Source organism: Mugil cephalus, chromosome 19 (genome assembly GCF_022458985.1).
Source record: "Mugil cephalus isolate CIBA_MC_2020 chromosome 19, CIBA_Mcephalus_1.1, whole genome shotgun sequence".
Lineage (NCBI taxonomy): Eukaryota > Metazoa > Chordata > Actinopteri > Mugiliformes > Mugilidae > Mugil > Mugil cephalus.
In genome coordinates, this window is record NC_061788.1 from 17,955,556 (window position 1) to 17,974,649 (window position 19,094).

Genomic DNA, 19,094 nt, shown 5'->3' on the forward strand with positions numbered 1-19,094 from the left:
ACGCACCTGCGTGTCAGCCGATACCTGGATACCTCCATGAACCCGAGCCAGCGCGAATGTGATTGGTCAAAACTGCCCAGCACCCAAGTTTTTCCACTATATATCCTATATATTTTGCAGCATATGTCATAGACAGTTCTGTAGAGCAAACATTCAAATTAAAAAGTGTAGAGAGAAAACTATCTGACTTAGTGTTGTGGCCAAATAATAACAAAGCATCTGAATCTTGGCCTACATATCATTCTATTACTAGGTCTCTTCATATTCATGTGGAAAACGACCAAAGTCAGTGGGAAATGTCCTGGTATCACACTTAATGATCCAGTTGATCCAGGTCACAACCCTCCTTTGTGGTCATGGGTAATGAGCTTCAGGAACAGGGAGGCTGGGATCATCCCTAAACCTATGGTGAAGACATCTTTAAAGAATTAAGAGATCTTCCTCCGATTTGAAAGGAGTGATTTGGACATCTGATGTTGGAGATAACATCAGAAAATAAACATTGGAGCGAGTACAGTACATATTTAGTCTGGCCTGGGAGGATCTGGAATACACCGAAAGGAGCTGGACCACCTGGCTTGTGAGGAAGGAATAGGGCTTCGTTAGTTTGGCTGCTGCCATCAGGACTGGGCCCAGATAACTGGTGAACTGCCAGTTTAGACGTTTTGGCTTAGGGGACTGTTGGCACACACTGTGGCCACTAATATATCTACCTGTCTCTGTGAATGATTATGATGGTAATAATTTGCGCTCAGAAGAGATGCTGTAATGCGTGGGTCCAGCTCACATTTTGAATCCCTTGCCATCTAGGCTGTAGATATAATCAAGAGTAAAATAAATGAGACAGACCGCCTCCCACTCACTTTGTCTCTCCTGGTTCTCTGTTGCTCGCAGAGCCAGCGACTCCCCTGACTGGTGCAGAGATAAATTGAGGGAGGCCAGAGGGGAACGGCAGGGCAGGAATGTGAAATGATAAAGACGGAGTGACAAAGAGAGAGAGGACTGTGGTCTGACTGGATTGGCTGCCCTCTCTACCTATTACTCTGTATGAATACTGGCTTCTGTCCTACGCTGGACAATCTTTGTTCATCCAGCACAGAAACCCAGCTGGCTGCTACAGCAAGATTGTTGCCTCCGTGTTTTGGCCATGTTTAGAAATGGGCTGGGAGAGCTGAGTCTGTGATGATAATGATGAGCTTCCGTTCCTTACATTCACTGTGTTTCCAAGCACACATGTTGTCATTTCTGTGCCTGGACCATACACGGTGGTGTGTAATTGTTAAAGCATCTACAGCCATGGAAGATTGTATAAGCCGGTAACAGTCATGGTCAGTCTCACCCACTCCTCTCAGTCTCTTTACAAGCCTTTCGCTGCACAGCATAGTGTTGACACAGTGAATAAAAACACAAACATGGTCTGGAATGTGCTGCAAAGAGTAGATGATTAGCCCTTTCACTTGTGTTGCACTTTCAGTTGTACAGCCATGTTGTAGGTGACATTCCAAGATTGATAAATACCATACAACTGTGTGATAAATAAGGATTCATATTTAAATGGACATGGATCGGACATAACATTATGACCTCCTACCTCATATTGTGTAGGTCTCTCTTAAGCCTCCAGAACATTTGTGTCTCATCAGAGAATAGTAATGGGTCTTCTGAGGGTGTCCTATGGTGTCTGGCAACACAATGTTGTCAGTGGGGGCCTTTGGGTCCTATGGGTTGAGGGGAGGGGCCTTGATGGGTCACCCCATAAATTGTTCAGTTTGGGATCTAGTGAATTTGTGACTGTGTCAGGCTGCATCCTGCTGTGGGGTGGGGGGGCCTGGTCTGGTCTGGTCTAGTCTAGGTGGGTGGTACATGTCTAAGTTATGAATGCCAGGTCCAAAGGTTTCCCACCACTGTATTCACTTCTCCTGTCAGTGGTCATAATGTTATGTCTGATCAGGTTTCTTTTATGTATCCATACTAAATGATAATGTCACCACAGCCACTCCTGCTGGGAAAAAACATAATGCATAGTCTTAATGTTGTATATCTGCCACCTGGCATTAAGTGATGTTGTAAATAACACATCCAGGCTGTTAACGCAGTCATATTGTGACGCTGACATTGTTAAGATTAAAAATAGTCAGAACGGAGCACACTGGTGCGTTCTCCTTTTGAAATCCGCTTCTCTGGCTCTGCATGCAGCACAACTTCCGGCTTCATTTTCAACTCTGTCTTTCTCTCCTCTCAGCAGCCACATGCGCCTCCTACAACTTCTCCTTCCTCAGTCCGCAGGGCCTGAACTTCTCTTCTCAAAGCTCAGCTCCTTTTTGGTCAGGTACTCCCCTGTCTCCCTTTCTTCTCTTGCCGCTGTTGTCTTCTTGCACCTCATCGCCTGTAATTACATCATAAGCCTCCGTGCCCTCGGCTTCATTACTTCATCTCATGGATGCTCTTTTAATTAAAAAGAGTTCAGTTCTTTGCAGAATGACATTCTCTCATTAAATCACTAAAAGAAAACCAATTTCCACTCCCGTCATGAAACAACTTGTTTCTCGTTGTGCTCATTTGTCATTTCGTGACTGCACGCCGTCATGCTGAACACTGACCTGCCCATCTCCCTCCTGTGCACACACGCAGCGTATTCTTAGCATTAGTCACGGCCAGTCATGACCTCCCCTCTCAACCGCTTCCCACAGGGACAGAGCTCTTATTGATCTCCAATACCACCGATTCATATCTTCTCTGACTGCATCACATACATAACACCATAAAAGAAGTCTTTAACTTTGAAGCGTCTGAGTGACTTTTGTCTTCATTTCTAGTGTTTACTCCTCGGGTGGTCAGTACGGCCGTGGCCAGGTATAACTTTGCAGCGCGAGACATGAGAGAGCTGTCGCTGCGAGAGGGAGACGTCGTCAAAATTTACAGCAAGATCGGTGGAGACCAGGGCTGGTGGAAAGGAGAGGCCAATGGAAGAGTGAGTAAACGGTTGACGTCCAGAGCTCACGGTGGCTGCATGTAGGTGGATGAATCAAAACAACACGCGTTGGAGCAGATAAAGTAGCCTAGTCCCTCACGCTGTAGATTAAAAACGCATCCTGTTCATATGTGCACAAGATGGAATTCAAGTCATCACCCTCACAAAACGAAGGGACCGCCTTGGGCTTTCTGGGCACCGGAGTGACCGAATTCAACAATTTAATCGTTGATGTTAAAAGCATTCATAAAGCAGGTGGTTGAATGGAAGGACTTGGCTGCTGGGGGAGATGTTCCAGTTTAATAGGCTGGCTGTAAAGCTGGCTGGAGCGTTTTATTTTAGGAATGTTCCCATTAAGCTGTAAATTCGACGAGTGTTAATGTGGTGCAGCGGGTCCAGACTGAATGTATCCACTTGGCTTGTTCAGGTTCAGGTTAAGCTGTGGTCCACTCTGTTGTGCGCCTTGTGTGCGGAGCAAAAGCAGTGATTGTAGAGTCATCACAGTGTTTCCATCCTGCTTCTACAGCAATCAAGCCTCCACCTTCCATTTCCTTGTTCTCTAATAAGTGCCCTATGTGCACTTAATGCATACATTAGTGTGTTCAACCACTGCAGGCTATAATAAGAAAACACACATATTGACAGCTGTACAGTAAAGGCAACATTTCAATTAGTGTAGAGTGCACGCATGTGACGTCACCGAAGTCACCGTGGTTACGGCCTCTGAGTGGCAAACAGTGAAAGCTGAGCACGATTAGTTTGAATCAGTCAGAGATATATTTTTATCTCTTCAACTACCAAAGAAAGATAAGTAAATAGAAGAGAACACACAACTGGAATCCAGCCACTGAAACCTGGTGTTGTGATTCACATTTAGTGTCAGGTCATTTTAGTTTGTGCTGTATGTTTTGATGAAATCACACTTTAAGTTACTTCTTAAGTGACGTTCTGGACGGCTGTCAGATACATTTGTGGCATAGCTACGGCAGACAGTTAATATTTTAGTTGCAACAATAAAATATTTGTGATCAGTTCTTGTTAACATCTACAGTATTGTATGGCTAACGTTCTTAGCGTTAGCATCTTTGAAACTGAGGCTAGTCCACTTTTCCAAATCCATACTAGTACGTATGGATCATTCTGAAGTCCAGTTGTCCTTAATTTGATCTGATAATACACATTTTCCCCAGTCTCCCTGTATTTACTGATACATTTTACTGTGTTTTTGCCACTCAGGGGGCGTGGCCCTGGGTGGCAGTGATGTCATACCCTCTGTTTGTTCTTACTTCCTACACTTGGCTCTTCTTTCTATGTCCAGCAACAGCCCTCAGCAGAAACCTGATGCGTCTGTACAGCTGCAGTGCTTCCCTCCCCAACTCTGACACTGACATTTAGATCCAATTCAATTAAACACACAGTAGGCTCCTGTGAATGAACATGTATCAGGGAAACAATCTTAACAAATCTGTCCACACTAAAAATACTGAGCCTTTGTGTTTTGAATCAGTTTGGATGGAACTGTTGATAAATAAAAAAAGGGCTGAATATATAACACTGATGAGGTCTAAAAGCCACTGAAGTGTGATGGAACTGCACCGTTCATTTGTTAGTGTGTCAAACAAACGACTATGAATTCGTGTCACCCCAAGATGCAATTTGCACAGATTTGTCAACCTCTGTAACCCTACAACAGGTTGTAGTGTGTTGGCTTTTTTATAGGCTTGATAAACTTCTATGGTGTTTGTTGAGCTGTCACAACATATTTGTATTGCTGCTAGCAGCTAGCGTGCTACATGTAAAACAGGGCTGAAGAGTAAAATGTGTCACTAGTAACTGACTCACCTTGAGGTACAAACATGTCCAGGAGGAACCTGTGAACCCTTGAAGATCGTAGCAACAGCTGGATGACTGAGGATGGACCGAGTAGATCAGGCAGAGCGGTCAGTGATGGGGTGGAGGCATTTTGAAGCTGGATGCACCATTCTCACACACAGTCCCCAGCAGCCATAAGTGGAGATCTGGGTGTTTTCTTAAATGCAGCTTATGTGTTGGCATTACCTCTGTGCTCGCTTCACTGTTCCAACAATGAAGAAAAAGTGTTGCCTAGCAACAGCTGAAGTAGTATTTGAAGTAATTTTTTTTTTTTTTTTAGAACAGAGGTGAGGCTGCTACTGAGCTATGCAGTCATCTGAAAATAACGCACATCCTCTGGCAAATGAGTGTAGACAAAACTAGTAACTGAGATAGAGATGATTAGAATGGATTCACTTCAGTAAACCGTTAGGAAGTATGAACAAACAATTAACATCATTTGTCCATACAGATTCTAGACACGTGTGTGTGATGATAACGACTGTTTCATATTCCAGATCGGATGGTTTCCCTCAACCTACGTGGATGAAGAAGGTGTCCAGTAAGGCTGGACGTCGCTGGTCTGGCTCCCTTTAAATCAGGAACCATCTTCTATCTACTGTTCTCAGAGAAGATTACTCACCCTCTCCAGGAAACGAACAAGGAAAAACACCAGAACATTCCTCTTGTTTTTGCTGGACTTTCATTTTTCAGCGAGCGTTTCTACCGTTTCTCTATCTCCAATTATGCATCCGCTTTTGTTTTTGCAGGGTGTCCTGTTTAATTTCTGTACAGGAAAGAAGAAGAAAAAAGAAAACTGGCTTGCTGTCTGTCAGCCTGCGTGTGCTCTGCAGAGACTTTACTGAGCTGAGGACACAGCAGAAACTGACTGCTGATAGCTTTATTTGAAAAAGGATCCCCTTTGTTGCAGGTCTACGCAAGGTGAAATAATTGTACAGTATAGATAATTTATTGAATAGAGATTATTATCATTACTAATGATTATTGTGGGAAAGTTGATTTAAGCGAAGAATCTGATCAGAAAAACGAAAATAACAAAAAAAAAAAAAAAAAGCCGTCTTATCATGTCGAGAGATTTTGCCTTAGTTGTCATGGTGATGCCTTGTGGGCTGACACCAGTGGAGGGAATCGAATTTGTGGACTGGTTTTACTTCTCCATGTATGCATGTGCCCATGTGCGGCCCACATAAACACACACCCTAATGTACAGTACGGTGCCTTTGAAGAATGGTCGTTGCTTACTGAACCTCAACATCAGCCACTAAAGAACATCGTCATCCCTAAAGAACAGCTCAGACGAGGACTTCAGCAAAAGGAAGGGGGAGGCACAAAGATGACGTTTGGAGGACAGCTCACCTTCTGAGCCCTCAAAAACGAGACGTGAAGCATTTAACTCTTCCCGACTGGAGACTGGATGGACTCACAGAGACAGCTGGAGGGTTTTCATAGCCCACAACAATCACACACACAACTCATAGTGTTTCGTGTCTGTGGGTCGAATCAACCGGATGTGAAAGGGAAACATCGAGACATTCAGCAACATTTAAACGTGTGTTCATGGTTTGATTTTCTTGCACAGAATCACAATTCCTTTTTTCTTTTTTTTTTTAAGTTAGGAAACTGGATGAACAATTTGTTTTAAATCATTTGAAGCCAAATTCAGCCATGCTTCAGTCTCGCCTGCATGGGGTTTGATCAGTGTCCTGGATTTTTGTACCTTGCCTTACTTTTATGTTTTTTTTTTAACAGATGATCAGGTGATGGGATTGTTTTTCCCTTAATGTTAATCATTGTTCATGTGTGAAATTCAGTTTGGTGCTGTGCAGGCTGGTGAAAATTAAACCGTGTCAGAAGATTTTAAATCTGAAGGAAAACATTGTGTCCTAAATGAAATGAACGGACAGAAGGAGTTCTTGATTATTTTGTGATTTTCTAGAGCTGCGGTGCTCAGTGTTTCCTTTTATTTCCAGTAAGTCCCATAAGTACTTTAGAGCAGTTCACACCACGGTTTACCAGCATACATCTATTGAATGCATCAATGCACCAGATGGCCTTCTGCTTCAACATATACAGGTATTCAGATTTTTACTGACCCAGTCGGCTCACAAGTTCAAGTTATATGCACATGAAAACTGACGTAAAGCAACTCACATGAGGCCTTACTTCTAAAATTCATTTGTTCCACACATGCTTTTCTATATTAATATATATTCTATTGATGCCGCACACATGAATACAACAAATACTTGGAAATGAAGTAGAAGATGCTGGTCGACCGCCTCCGCGCCGCGAAAGGTCAAAAACAACTCAGTCATGAAAGCAATTTAAAACAACTCCACACACCCCGCTGAGAAGTAAAGTGTAAACACTGAGCACATCAGTTGTGGCTGGTTCACAAAGACTTATGGAGCAGAAGATGCCGATATGTTTAGTTTCTAAACTTTTTGACCGTCTACGATGTGTGTTAATGCAAAAGGCCAGCCGCTCAGAAAAACACAAAGTCCTAGCACTGTGTGAGGGGGACACACAGGAGGCCTCCGTGTTGTCTGCAATGATGGTGGGGGGTGGGATAGGGGTGGGTGGGGATCTAGTCGCTTTGTATGTAGTGGACAAAAACCCATTGCATGTGGCTGTTGATATTTCAGCTCCTGTCAGTTGGTCCATGAGAAGATACGTACTTAATCGTGTACATTTTCTTTGAATGGTTGAGTATTTCCAAATGAGGTCTATCATGAAATAAATATTTCTTTTGATTTAAATTGGGAGACTGGCTTCATTGAACTGTCACTGGTTCACTGCGAATGATCAAACACACTCAACATTCATCTGTAAATTCCAGAATACGATTCCATTTATATATTTGTTAGTTTTGCAGATTTGCTGTACAGACAGCGACATTCTCCTACATTTTAGTACAATTAGTCAGGCAATAAAGTACTTCCTGTCGCTGAGATTATCTTGAAACAATCACTTTGTACAATGTTATCACACATCACACGCCGCACAGCTCTGAATTCACTTAATTAAACGGTTGCTGCTGCTCTGAATTCTCAGTTTTTCCTAACGGCCCTGAAGCTTCCGTTCAAACGTTGGAGATAAAAGCCTGTGGGTTCAGACCTCGTTGCCGACGGTCACACTGCATATCCATACCTGCCGTCACGTTCCACTGGAGCGTATGTGACCGGTGTGTGTGCGTATCCTCCGCTCAGAGAGCTCACCTCTGCCCTGTCCACCTGACAGTGAGTCACCTGCGGCCGCTGGCTGCTACTCCGGCTGGTGTGGCGACTGACCGGGCGGCTGTCGGGAGGCGGAGCGTCCTCCCTGGACATCACATGAGAACGGAGAGAGAAAAAGTTGAGTTTATTTCCTAGAAAGACGGCTGAGAAAATAACTGCAGAAGGTGATGTTGAGGGCTGAGCTTTCACGGTGTGAAATCAGAACGGTTGCGAAGCTTTGCAGCAGAGCTACCGTGACAACACACACAGGATTTTTGGTGAAACAGGTTCATGCTTATTATTTGGGTTATGAATACTTATTTTCATAAACAAATCAATGTTGTGTTTGCAGTCAAAAACACCTGTAGGTATCCTGTGTACCCTACTAAAAGAAAAACAGTCGGTTTGTACATTTGAGAAGCTAAAAATATTTGGTTTGGAAGTTTGCTTGTTTGTTTTAGGTCAACATTAATATCGGCGGTACGCTCAAGGCGCTGCAGGTATTTTTTTAAATAACCGACAACCAGGTTGTTATGGTTACCTTCTGCTTCTGCTTGGATCTGTATTTCCCACTGCAGCTGTACCGTGTTGCTGCTAAAGCCTATTTGGAGACTCATCCCAGGGGTCCCTACTCTCACACAGAACTTACGTTAACATTATCTTCTACTAAACAATAATATTTCCCTCCCTGGTGTAGCTGCAGTGAAATCTAAAACCTCTAAAACACTGATGCTGGTTTTCATGCTTAGAAGCTACTTTGCATTCATGCTGCAGTGGCTGGGATACACTGTCAAAAAAAAAACACCTGCACAACTGATCGACTCCGACATCCTCTGCTCCCATGACGGACAACGACTAAGATTTTTGCTGGTAAAGGGAATAAATTTGCTTGTGTTAAGCCGAACCGGGCCGGGGGTCTTGGGGGCTGCAGTTAATCGGCGCGTTTTTGTAGCCAGGCGATCCTTCTGAGCTGCTGTGGACATGTGTACAAACCAAATAATTAACCAAATTAAACGGCAATTAGGCATCTCGTTATCGCAGATGTTTTGTTCCGCCGGTGAAGTCGTCTCATCTTTTTGCACGAAGCCTGTTCTGAAAGCAATCCACGTGCCTGCAAAATTAGCTGCAAGTGGTTTCTCACTGGCAGCATAAATAACAAAGCAGATTACTGCAGCTTTTGAAACATCTAACATCCTCCCATTATCTGTGGTTTGTGTGACAAATAGCGCTTTGAAGATGCCAGATTCATTCTGTTGTCAGTGTTGCTGTGTAATGAACACTTTTATGTTGATAGTGGTTTAATTGATAATGAGCAATCTCAGTTCAAACTCAAAGATACACCAGCTCTTTAGTGTCTTATAGTTTGTTATTTGACAAAACCTGCTGATCAATATCAGACTCAGTGTAAACAGTGATTAACTGGTGAGTCAGCGTTTGAGCTGATTTGATGATGTACATGACTGGACATGATTTCCACTGTGTACAAACCACGATTCCAACATTTTTTGGCAAATGGAGAGATCCTTTCATCAGGATGAGCTGCAGAACATTTCCTTTAAAGAAGGTCCTTTTTTGCTGCACAGTCAGAATTATTTCAGGGCAGGAAATCATCACCAATGATTCACCCATACCAGCACATGGGAATATTGTCCAGTGGTAAATCTCAGATTTAGTCAGATTTACTCCAGGTCTGACTAAACCTAGTCCACGTAAATTTGCAAAGGCCAAGTCATAAATTTAGGTCATACCAGCATCTTCAACAACAAAAGGACCTCAGAAAAAAAGGTATGTTTATGGGTCTGGCAAATGATTTCAAAAGATGAGCCTGAAAGAAACCATACAAGTGAAACTTCACATTTCAACTTGTGCGGAACCATCTGCATACATGAGCAAAGAGCCGGCCTTATCGGAGGAGATGATCCGGACAGCCATATGGAAATGTTTTTGTTGGGGGTGCTTCGCTGCCTCGGGGACAGGACAGCTTGCAGCCATTGACTCAATGAGTTTTGCCTCATATCAGCACCCTATCAGGCCATCTGTCAGGAGCCGAGGTTCAACCAGAAGTGGACCTTTCAACAGGATAATGATTCTGAGCCGACCATCCAGAGGAATGTTTAAGAAGTGTTCTGAGTGGCACGGTCCAGCAGCTTGAGCATAAAACCTAAAGGCTGTTTGACAAGTTTTTGCTCATATGGTCTTCCTCTAGTTAAAAGTCAGGCAGCTCTCATCTGAAATAGCGGCAGATAAGTGAGATGCTTGTTGAGCCTCGACTGACTCTGACTACATGCTTCATTTTTAAAGATACGTGCAGCATATAAACACAGAGCTGAGGGTAACATGGACTGCCAGCCTTAAAATACATTATAGAAGAAGCTAAGCATCCAACAGATTTACATAATTGTGCTAGATTCTTCTTGCCCTATAAGATGTTTGTGATGTAGAAGGCTAAATAAATGCAGAGGCTGATTGGTTTAAACATTGTAATTCAGCTTTTCAGCCACTGCTCTGAGAATAGCCTTTTTGAGCCTTTGTTTGCAATAATGGCTGTTTCACATCGCATATTCCATGATGCTCTTTTTCTTTCTATGCAATTCTAGAACCATTTATTTGAGGATACAGTTCTTTCTAACCTTGACGTTGAGCTAATGTTCTCCTGGTTGTTGCAGATATGACAATCCAGCCTTTACTTATCTCTCCAGCTGTGCCTCCACTTTCTTTGAAATCCAGCTCTTCTGAGGATGCCCGCTGGGTTCATATATGAAATTAAATTGGCACAGAGTAGCTGCACTTGTGAAGGTCTTCTTGATGTTGTAAAGAGGACATTTAATGTCACTGCAATCTATCTCCAACATCTGTAACAACAGTATGGTGTGAGCTCAAAGCAGGAACACACGGGTGTTTGCCGACGCTAGATAGCGAGCCGTGTTTCCACAATAAATTCTCTTTAGGTTTTCACAGATGGATGGCGAGGCCAGACCTTCACTTTATTTGTGTCAACATACGCAAAGAGGAGCTGTTGGCTTCTGCATGTATCTCATAAAGCCCTGGGTTTCAAAAACTCCACTATATGGTCCATCTGAGTATAACAGAGAAACAGAACTTATTCCTTTCCATCTGCATGTTTGCTGTAGTTTGGTATTTGTTGCTTTACTTTCATTTCAAGGATTGTGTATACATTCTTATCTGAGCGGCTTTCATGTGTCATGTTTTGATATCTTACACAGTAATTGCCTCTCTGTCTTTTAAAGTTTTTGTCATGTTTCTGATGTCTGTCTCTCACTAGTTTTGTTTTTTCTTACCCTTGTTTAAATCCAAAAACATCATATTATTACTAATTTATGCAGAGAGGTAAGAGCGAGGAGAAAGTTGCCAGACAGTGTGTGTGTATGTGTCTGTGTGTGTGTGTGTGTGTTAAGTTCCCTCTTTGTGTCAGCTCAGTTGTCTACTCATCACCACCTGTAACTCTGGCCCGCTCTCTGTGCGGGAGTGAAGCGTTGTACCTGATCTCATTGGAGAACTCCTTCTCATAGCGACGTCTCTCCCTCAGCTTCCAGTAGAGAAGCACGATGAAGACCAGGAGGATGAAGATGAGGAGCAGGGAGCCCACAACTGTGCCAACTATCACTGCGGCTCTGTTAGGAGCTGGAACATCAGCATGAAAAACAGGTCATTATTCACTGGGCCGTCTGAAGAATCCATTCCACTCTGATGTTAACTCACTCTAATGTCGATTCCTCACTGTCTTGACTAGTGCACATCAATAACGTCCTCTCATACCTCTGCATTATAGGCTGTATTAATGAGCATTATACTGTATGTGTATTGTTTCACACTGTGAACCCAGATAGGTGAATTACACTAGGTGAGTGGGAATATACTTGACAGCAGATGAACATTTTGTCCTCAGAGTGGAGGTGTTACAGGCAAGAAAAATGAGCAAGTGGAAGGATTTAAATCTGACAAGAACCAAAGTGTGATGGTTTGATGACTGGGTCAGAGACTCTCCAATAATGCTGAAATCTGTGGTTGGAGGAAGGAAAACTTGTGGAGGTCATGGACGGCTAAGGCTCAGGGATGCATGTGGGGAGATTCAGTCCAACAGACAAACTACCAGAGCTCAGGATGGTAAAAAGTCGTCACAGTTTGTCAGGTATGAGGCTGCGCTGCTGCTGTTCACCCCTGTCCACTCATGACAGCCCCTGCAATGGGCTTGGAAACATCAGAGTTGGACTACGAAGCAATGGGAGAAGGTGTTTGATCTTACATCATGTGGACGGCCCTGGTGTGTGTGATTCCCTTACTGGGGGAACACATGGCACTGTGGTCAGTGTACTGCTGGGAGAGCCCAGCTCCTGCCAAATACCAACCACCTAAGGACTGTTATAGACCATGTACACCATTTCACTGAAATAGGATTCCCTGAATGCAACAGTGTCCTTCAACAGGATAAGGTTACATGCTACAAAGCAAAAACAGCTCAGGAATGGTTTGAGGAACACAACGAGTTCAAGGTGTTGACCCAGCCTCCAAATCCCTCTTTGAACCAATCAAGCACCTGTGTTTGAAATACATGTTCAAACAGGTTTCAGCTTGTTTTTACTAAGACCCAGATTTGCCTAAGATGAATCCTTCCACTGAATCAGCGTTCAGATGACGCCCCCGTAAATGTGACTGACTCATCAGAGGCTCGTTCAAGTAAATTAACTTGTAGACATTGTTCTCACCTGTTATAAATATGGCTGTTTCCAGCACAACACTGCTGACTAAGTAGCACTGTGAGAGTGGAGCGCGTGGCACCAGAAATAAATGAAAGTGGCACAAGTTAAATTGCCATTTTAAGCAAAGAGAGGCAAAGTCAGCATCTAATACTGGAGAAACAGAAAGTTTGTAAGAGGGCGGACACTCTGAAAAGCTCAGTGGAAACTGGAGCAGTTGTATCCAAAGCACCTGTGGCTACCAAACGTGACCTCACATCAGAGGACTGACACATGAACAAGTGAATTTCTGTTAGGTGACAAACAGAAAAACCAACTTTGGATTTATGCATTCTTTAGTAAATGAAGTGATCAAGCCGTGTAAAAAAAGAGACGGTTTAGTAGTGTTTCAGTGGACTAGGAGCTTATCCAGAGGGGAGATAAGGCAAAGTCATATTAGCATGCCACAATAGTATGATGGAAAATGTGTATGACTGCCTGCGGTAACACATGGTGAAGGGAACATTCAAGCCCGGGGGAGTTTTGTCTGGAGCTGGACACCTGCACTGAATCTTTGATACCTCAGCAGGATAATGAGCCTAAAAACACATCTCAAAGATTCATAAGGCCTAATCCAAGACCCAACTTTTCACTCAAAGTCATCAACTGTTAGTGTCACTGTAATGAAACATTTCCAAAAAAAGAAGAAAAACTGTTGTATCTTCCCTGGTCGTGTCAGAGTTTTGGACTCTTGTTTCTTAAAAAGTAGGCCTTCGTGAAGGCTATTATTCACTTTCTTGGTGAGAGATAGAAAGGAAGGTGAATGCCAAGCAATTGCCATTATGTGGTTTGTCTTAAACCGTAATCATTTTTTAATCCCACAAAAAATTGTTTTGCAATGTGCTTTATGTTAATAAGCAGCTCAGATCACAAACTGATATGCTCAGCTGGCACCGCGTCATTTTAATGTCAACCTCAAAGGATGAAGATGTACTATCTACTACAGCACAAAAGAAAACACTGGAGGGACAGATCGATATAGTGGCTTCAGTTCCCCACCAGAGCACACTTTCTGAGGCAGAGGAACATTCTAAATATAGCGTACATGCTACATGCTAACTGACAGGGAGCTTTGTTTTTTGAGTCTGGCCTTGCTTTAGGTTGCTACTCCTGTTAAAGGGATGCGCCTACCACCATCTAATGCAACAAATACATTGTCCAACCCTGGTCTCAGACAGCAGACTGCACTTGAAATGACGATTAAAGAAATTTACTACCCAAAGCCAAATATCTGAGCAAGTCAGTCAAGGAGCTACGGCCTCAACAAGATGTAAGATCGAGGGCTGCTCCGCAGATCATGAGGCACGCGGAGGGAAATTTATTTTATGGATCCACAGAGTCTAAAGCCAAGTGATGATTTATTGTAATGAATGCTGAAGCACTGACTGTACCCCCCACTGTGCTCTCACAGTCACCTCTGCTTTCTGTCTTGTTCAGAGCTGTTAGAAGACATTAAGAAGACTAAAGACTAAAGGAGCTTTTGGCCTTCGGTCTAAATTAAACAGTAAATTATTATTATACTGTCTCTGCTTATATGTACTGCTGAACAATAAATAAAGTTAATCAGTCCACTTTTCCTTTTGCTTCCTTTTCCTAGTATCCTATAGACTGTAGAAAGGCAGCAGCAGACTCCTTTTACCTCAGCTCCGTCGCTCAGTACTGAAGAGCCGAGGACCGAATACCTCTAGGAATAAAGTTGTGTTTTTGATACAGACTGTGACCCCCTGTCATCGTTAAACATAATGAGAATGGAACACTATTCTTAGTGAGCGCCAGAGTTTGAGCTCCAGTGTGTGTGACACAGCTACAAAGAGAGAGGATCAAAAATGTAGGTCTTTTATGATCTAATGCGTGTGTGTGGCGTGTGAATAGGAGCATCCTGCGTGTGTGTGTGTGTGTATTCCTACGTTTGTTGGCTTTCAGGTCGATCCTGCAGCGTTCAACTCCGACAGCATTGCTCACTTCACAAAGGTAGATTCCTGCGAAGCTCTGAGAGTGGTTGCTGATCTTCAGCACCCCGGTCGCACTGTCTGACAGAACATATGCGCGCACACAGATTAACTCAGCCATACATTATGTATTTGGGTTGCTTTCTCCACATTAGAAAAGTGACACAATCTTGGGGCTCAACATTGCAGATTTTTCCTGAAAAGTATGCAGATAAGGAGCCTCGCTCCCACAGATTTGTACACATTATGTATGCACGCCGACAAAAGTTTGTTGTGTTCCCTACTGATCAATGCAGTTTGCGGTAAACAATGTTGAGAATATCTCACAAGGGAACAATGTTTCTTGTTATAAATAGTAGAAACAATATGGGTAGAAAATGCAAATAATGTGCTGCCACTGCAACAGCGTCCCTCTAAGCGAGAAGAACACAATGTTAAACTAGAAGCTTATTATTTTTGTACTTTCACCTGGATGCCTGATAGTGTAAACAATCCACATAAACAAAGGTGGAGATCTATTCCTGGGCGAGTAATTGTTGGAGAATAATAAGCATGGAAATGAAATGGCGAAACGGTGCACAGAACGCCTCTCGTTTCCAGCCAACCTCACACATGTTTGATGTGTAGTATCATAGTGACATCAGTAGAGGTCAGACTTACTCTGCGTGGCTGCAGCGGGGATGGGGCCAACACCGCCTCTCCTCCATGTGTACTTTAAGGGAGTGGAGCCTTTGGCAGACTCGCAGCGCAGCGACACGGCCTCGCCAACCAGATCCCCTCCTTCCACCCAGCACCTGGGTATAGAAGGTTTCACTGAAATAATACAACAAACGGATCACTTCATGTTGTCGTTCCAAGGACGAAGCTGGAGCTCCTTGATACCAATAATATAAAGCACTTGTTTGCTCAGAAATCCCATGCCTTCATTACGCAATAAAAACAAATCACTATCAGACCCACTTTATGAGCAAATGATGACAAGGGTGAAGGACTGATGCACTAATACTATGTTGTTTTGAAAAAGATACAGGCAGACGTGGCTCACTTTCTTATTGATTTATATAATTGTTCCAGGGAGCATGAAAAGGATTGTCCTCTGTGTACTGAGATATAAACTTCATTTATCGCTACTTATTGGACAACAGGCTCGTGTCCTTGAAGGCTAAGCAGATTTCATTTGATACAGCTTCTATGGAGAGCTCAGTATTGAAAGGCAAAAAAAAAGCTTATTTTTAAAGCTCCATGTTACTTCTGGTTAAATCACTCAGGATGGGGCAGATGAATGAGTTTGGTGTTGTAGCATAGTCGGCCATTACAGGCAGTTTAATATATTTTAAAGCCAAAACCTATTAAGATCATTAAATACGAACATGTGCACAGAATTCCATCCTTCCAGTAAAAATAAAGCTTTCATTTGGAGCTTTGATTAGAAATTACATTTGAATGTGAAACCACTTGCCATTTTAGTAATTTTAGATTGTAGCATGGCCTCATCATAGAAGGCAGATGTGGATACTTTGATTAGTCTGTCATCGTTCATCATTTTTTTTAGAAACCATTACAATTTTTTACTTTTATGTAATGATACTATTCATCTTCCAGAGTGTAGACCTAATTATGGTGATTAGGTGATCTTCACTCTATGTACTATATTCTGACACTAATTAGCATACAGCGTTGAGTATATTTAACATCAGTGGCTCGAGCTGATTGTAACTTGAAATGCAGCTGTATTGTTGGTTGGTTACACAAACTTGGAATGTGACGTTAACTGAAAACTCTTAACGTAAACAAAATGTTTATAACTTGCAGGAAAGAAGCCTTTCCACACTAGTCATTAGCATCGACATCTAAATAGCTTTTGTGTAAAAAAAAAAAAAAAAAAAAAAAAAAAAGACACAGTGACGGTCCTGACCACCAAACATCCTACTGAGTCTCTATATGGAGAATTCCAAAGTTTTGACAATCAGACTATGTCAGTGTGTCGGCCATTACAACACATTGGCGCATTCCACATGAAGGTATGTATTTATTTGTCATGAATGTCACTTATTACGCCAACACGTTGTTGATGCAGCCCTATTTTACCAACTCTCCACTGTTTGCCCACATCCATTTGATTTGGATTACAAGGAGCCCCTGAAGGAGAACTAGACCAATAAGTTGCTCTTGAAACAAGAAGTTATTAATGCAGTCCTGAACTTTAAAATCATAATATATAAATCTTCCAGCGACTGTCCTCCACCCCAGTTATTGCTCAGTCTTCAAAATAAATGAGTTGGACTGGAATCAAGTAAGTTCCTTTACCCTTCTGGCAAATTTGGAGATGAAACACTTAGACAAATGGCTCTAAATGAAGTGCAGTTTCAATCCATCATCAACTGCTCCATCTGTATCTATCGGTTTCGGGCAGATAGCTACAGAGATCCCTTTGTCAGTTCATTTATTGCTGCTGGTAAAGTCGCATCCACACCAGTGTCTGTTCACAGCACTGTTCCGTCTGCTGACGAGGACTGTGAAGTCCAGACAATGTTACTGACTGAACCCGAGTACAGATGTTGGTCAAAATGTGCAAATTTAGCCCAACAATGAACTCTAGGAAAGTGTGCAACAAGTGAAACACATTTTTTTATATATATATATATTTTTCTCCAGTGATTAAAATCCATCTTCTCATGCCATTCAGTTTTAGTTTAATTAATTTAAGCACAAGAGAAAAGTGCCCAACTTAACACAAGGGAAACCACATTGGTAAAAGCCATTTATAAAAGCAACCATTACAATAGCTCTGACTGTAACCTTTAAAATAAGTAAATTAATGAATACAGAATGTGCAGTTTTAGTAGTAATCCTATAGTGGTCTGATAAATATGCATTGTGGTGAATGTACAGTAGAATGTGACGAAGGAATGTTAACATCAACTATACTGGACTCCAATGATGTAACTAGATGACATGTGTTAAAACCCAGGATCAAACTTAATACGCAGTCTTACCCATTACCACCAGTGACATCTTGAGCATGTCCACTCCAGGCGACTTCTTCACTTTACACTGGTAGGTAGCGGAATGAGCGGGGGCCAGCGCAGTAATTGAGAGTGAAGCATCGCCCACTGAAGGGTCAGCGGCGGCAAAGCTGAGACCTTTCACAAGTGCCGAGTTACCATGGAGGTATTTAGTGCCGCCTGTATAGGACAAAAGCTGAACACAAACAGGAGCAGTCAGTAAATGATACCAACCAAGGTTAAACTGATGATAAAGTAGAGCTGTTCATACACACCAATCAGCCAGAACATTATGACCACTGACAGGAAAAGTAATTAACCAACTCCTGACAGTGACAGTGTTCTGCTGGCGAACTTTAGGACCTGGCATTGGTGTGGATGTTACATAGACCATCGACCCAATTTCTTGTACCACCTACTTTGATCTAACCCCACCCCTCCCCCACAGAGACACATAAAAACACTTTAGGAACAACTAAAAGAACAGGAAGAACAGAACAAGGTGTTGACCTGACCTCCAAATTCACTAGATCCCAAACTGATAAAGTATCTGTGGGATGATCAACAGAGGCCCCTCCCCTAAGGCCCCCACTGACAACATTCTATTACCAGACAGCACAGGAGACCCTCAGAAGACCCATGTCCATTCTCTGTTGAGTCACAACATTTTTGGGTGCAAGGGGACACCTACATAATATCATAATGTTATGGCTGATCCATGTCCATTTAAAGTTGAATCCTTATTTATAATGTAGTTGTATAGTATCCGACAATCATGCAGTGTCATCCACAACATGATTGTGCAGCATAATGTGTGACACAAATTAAAAAGACCTCATCCAACTTTGCAGCACATTTCAGACCATGTTTGTTTTCTCCTTCACACACGACGCTGTGTCGAGAAAGGCTTTTAAAGAGAACAGGGTGCCACCAAGTAGCAAACCAACTGAGAATTGTCTCCAAGCTTGTAGAAACTTTTTTTCTAAACTCTCTAAGCTCATTGTTTTAGATTTACAGCCCATTCACTGTGTGTGTTTCATCTCTACTCTCTCATCAGCCGTTTTTCCAGCGGCAGCGGCAGCAGCAGCAGCAGCAGCAGCAGCAGCAGCAGGGAGCGTTTTTTTTTTCCCCACCAAAATACAAACAATGGTAGACTCAGTGTGTGCTATCTGCCAAACACCAAAAAGCAGACAAACAAAGTTAACAACCGGCTGGTGAAAAATGCATTTAGAGAACCAGATACTTTTCATAATTAGAGGAGACCAAACCAGGGGGTTCTGTATTGAATCTGCAGCACCGAAACACAGCCAAAAATGAATGCTAATGGG

The 19,094-nt window shown here is 42.7% G+C and overlaps 2 protein-coding genes across 14 annotated transcripts in view; one reads left to right on the top strand and one right to left on the bottom strand.

Moving 5' to 3' along the window:
• Positions 1–7,602, top strand: part of vav2 (vav 2 guanine nucleotide exchange factor) — a 195,189-nt gene extending 187,587 nt beyond the window's left edge. For 9 of the 12 annotated variants that reach the window (XM_047569558.1, XM_047569551.1, XM_047569550.1 and 6 more), the window contains 3 exons: positions 2,243–2,329; positions 2,817–2,971; positions 5,341–7,602. In XM_047569558.1, the coding sequence (XP_047425514.1) occupies positions 2,243–2,329; positions 2,817–2,971; positions 5,341–5,388 (290 nt within the window). In that variant the 3' untranslated portion in view covers positions 5,389–7,602. The remainder of the gene's footprint in view (positions 1–2,242; positions 2,330–2,816; positions 2,972–5,340) is intronic. The other 3 variants (XM_047569560.1, XM_047569562.1, XM_047569561.1) reach the window with 2 other exon arrangements.
• A 70-nt stretch (positions 7,603–7,672) lies between these two features.
• Positions 7,673–19,094, bottom strand: part of vsig8a (V-set and immunoglobulin domain containing 8a) — a 64,858-nt gene continuing 53,436 nt past the window's right edge. For both annotated transcript variants that reach the window (XM_047569565.1, XM_047569566.1), the window contains 5 exons: positions 17,758–17,962; positions 15,422–15,574; positions 14,720–14,842; positions 11,559–11,700; positions 7,673–8,164 (listed from right to left, as the gene is read on the bottom strand). In XM_047569565.1, the coding sequence (XP_047425521.1) occupies positions 7,975–8,164; positions 11,559–11,700; positions 14,720–14,842; positions 15,422–15,574; positions 17,758–17,962 (813 nt within the window). In that variant the 3' untranslated portion in view covers positions 7,673–7,974. The remainder of the gene's footprint in view (positions 8,165–11,558; positions 11,701–14,719; positions 14,843–15,421; positions 15,575–17,757; positions 17,963–19,094) is intronic.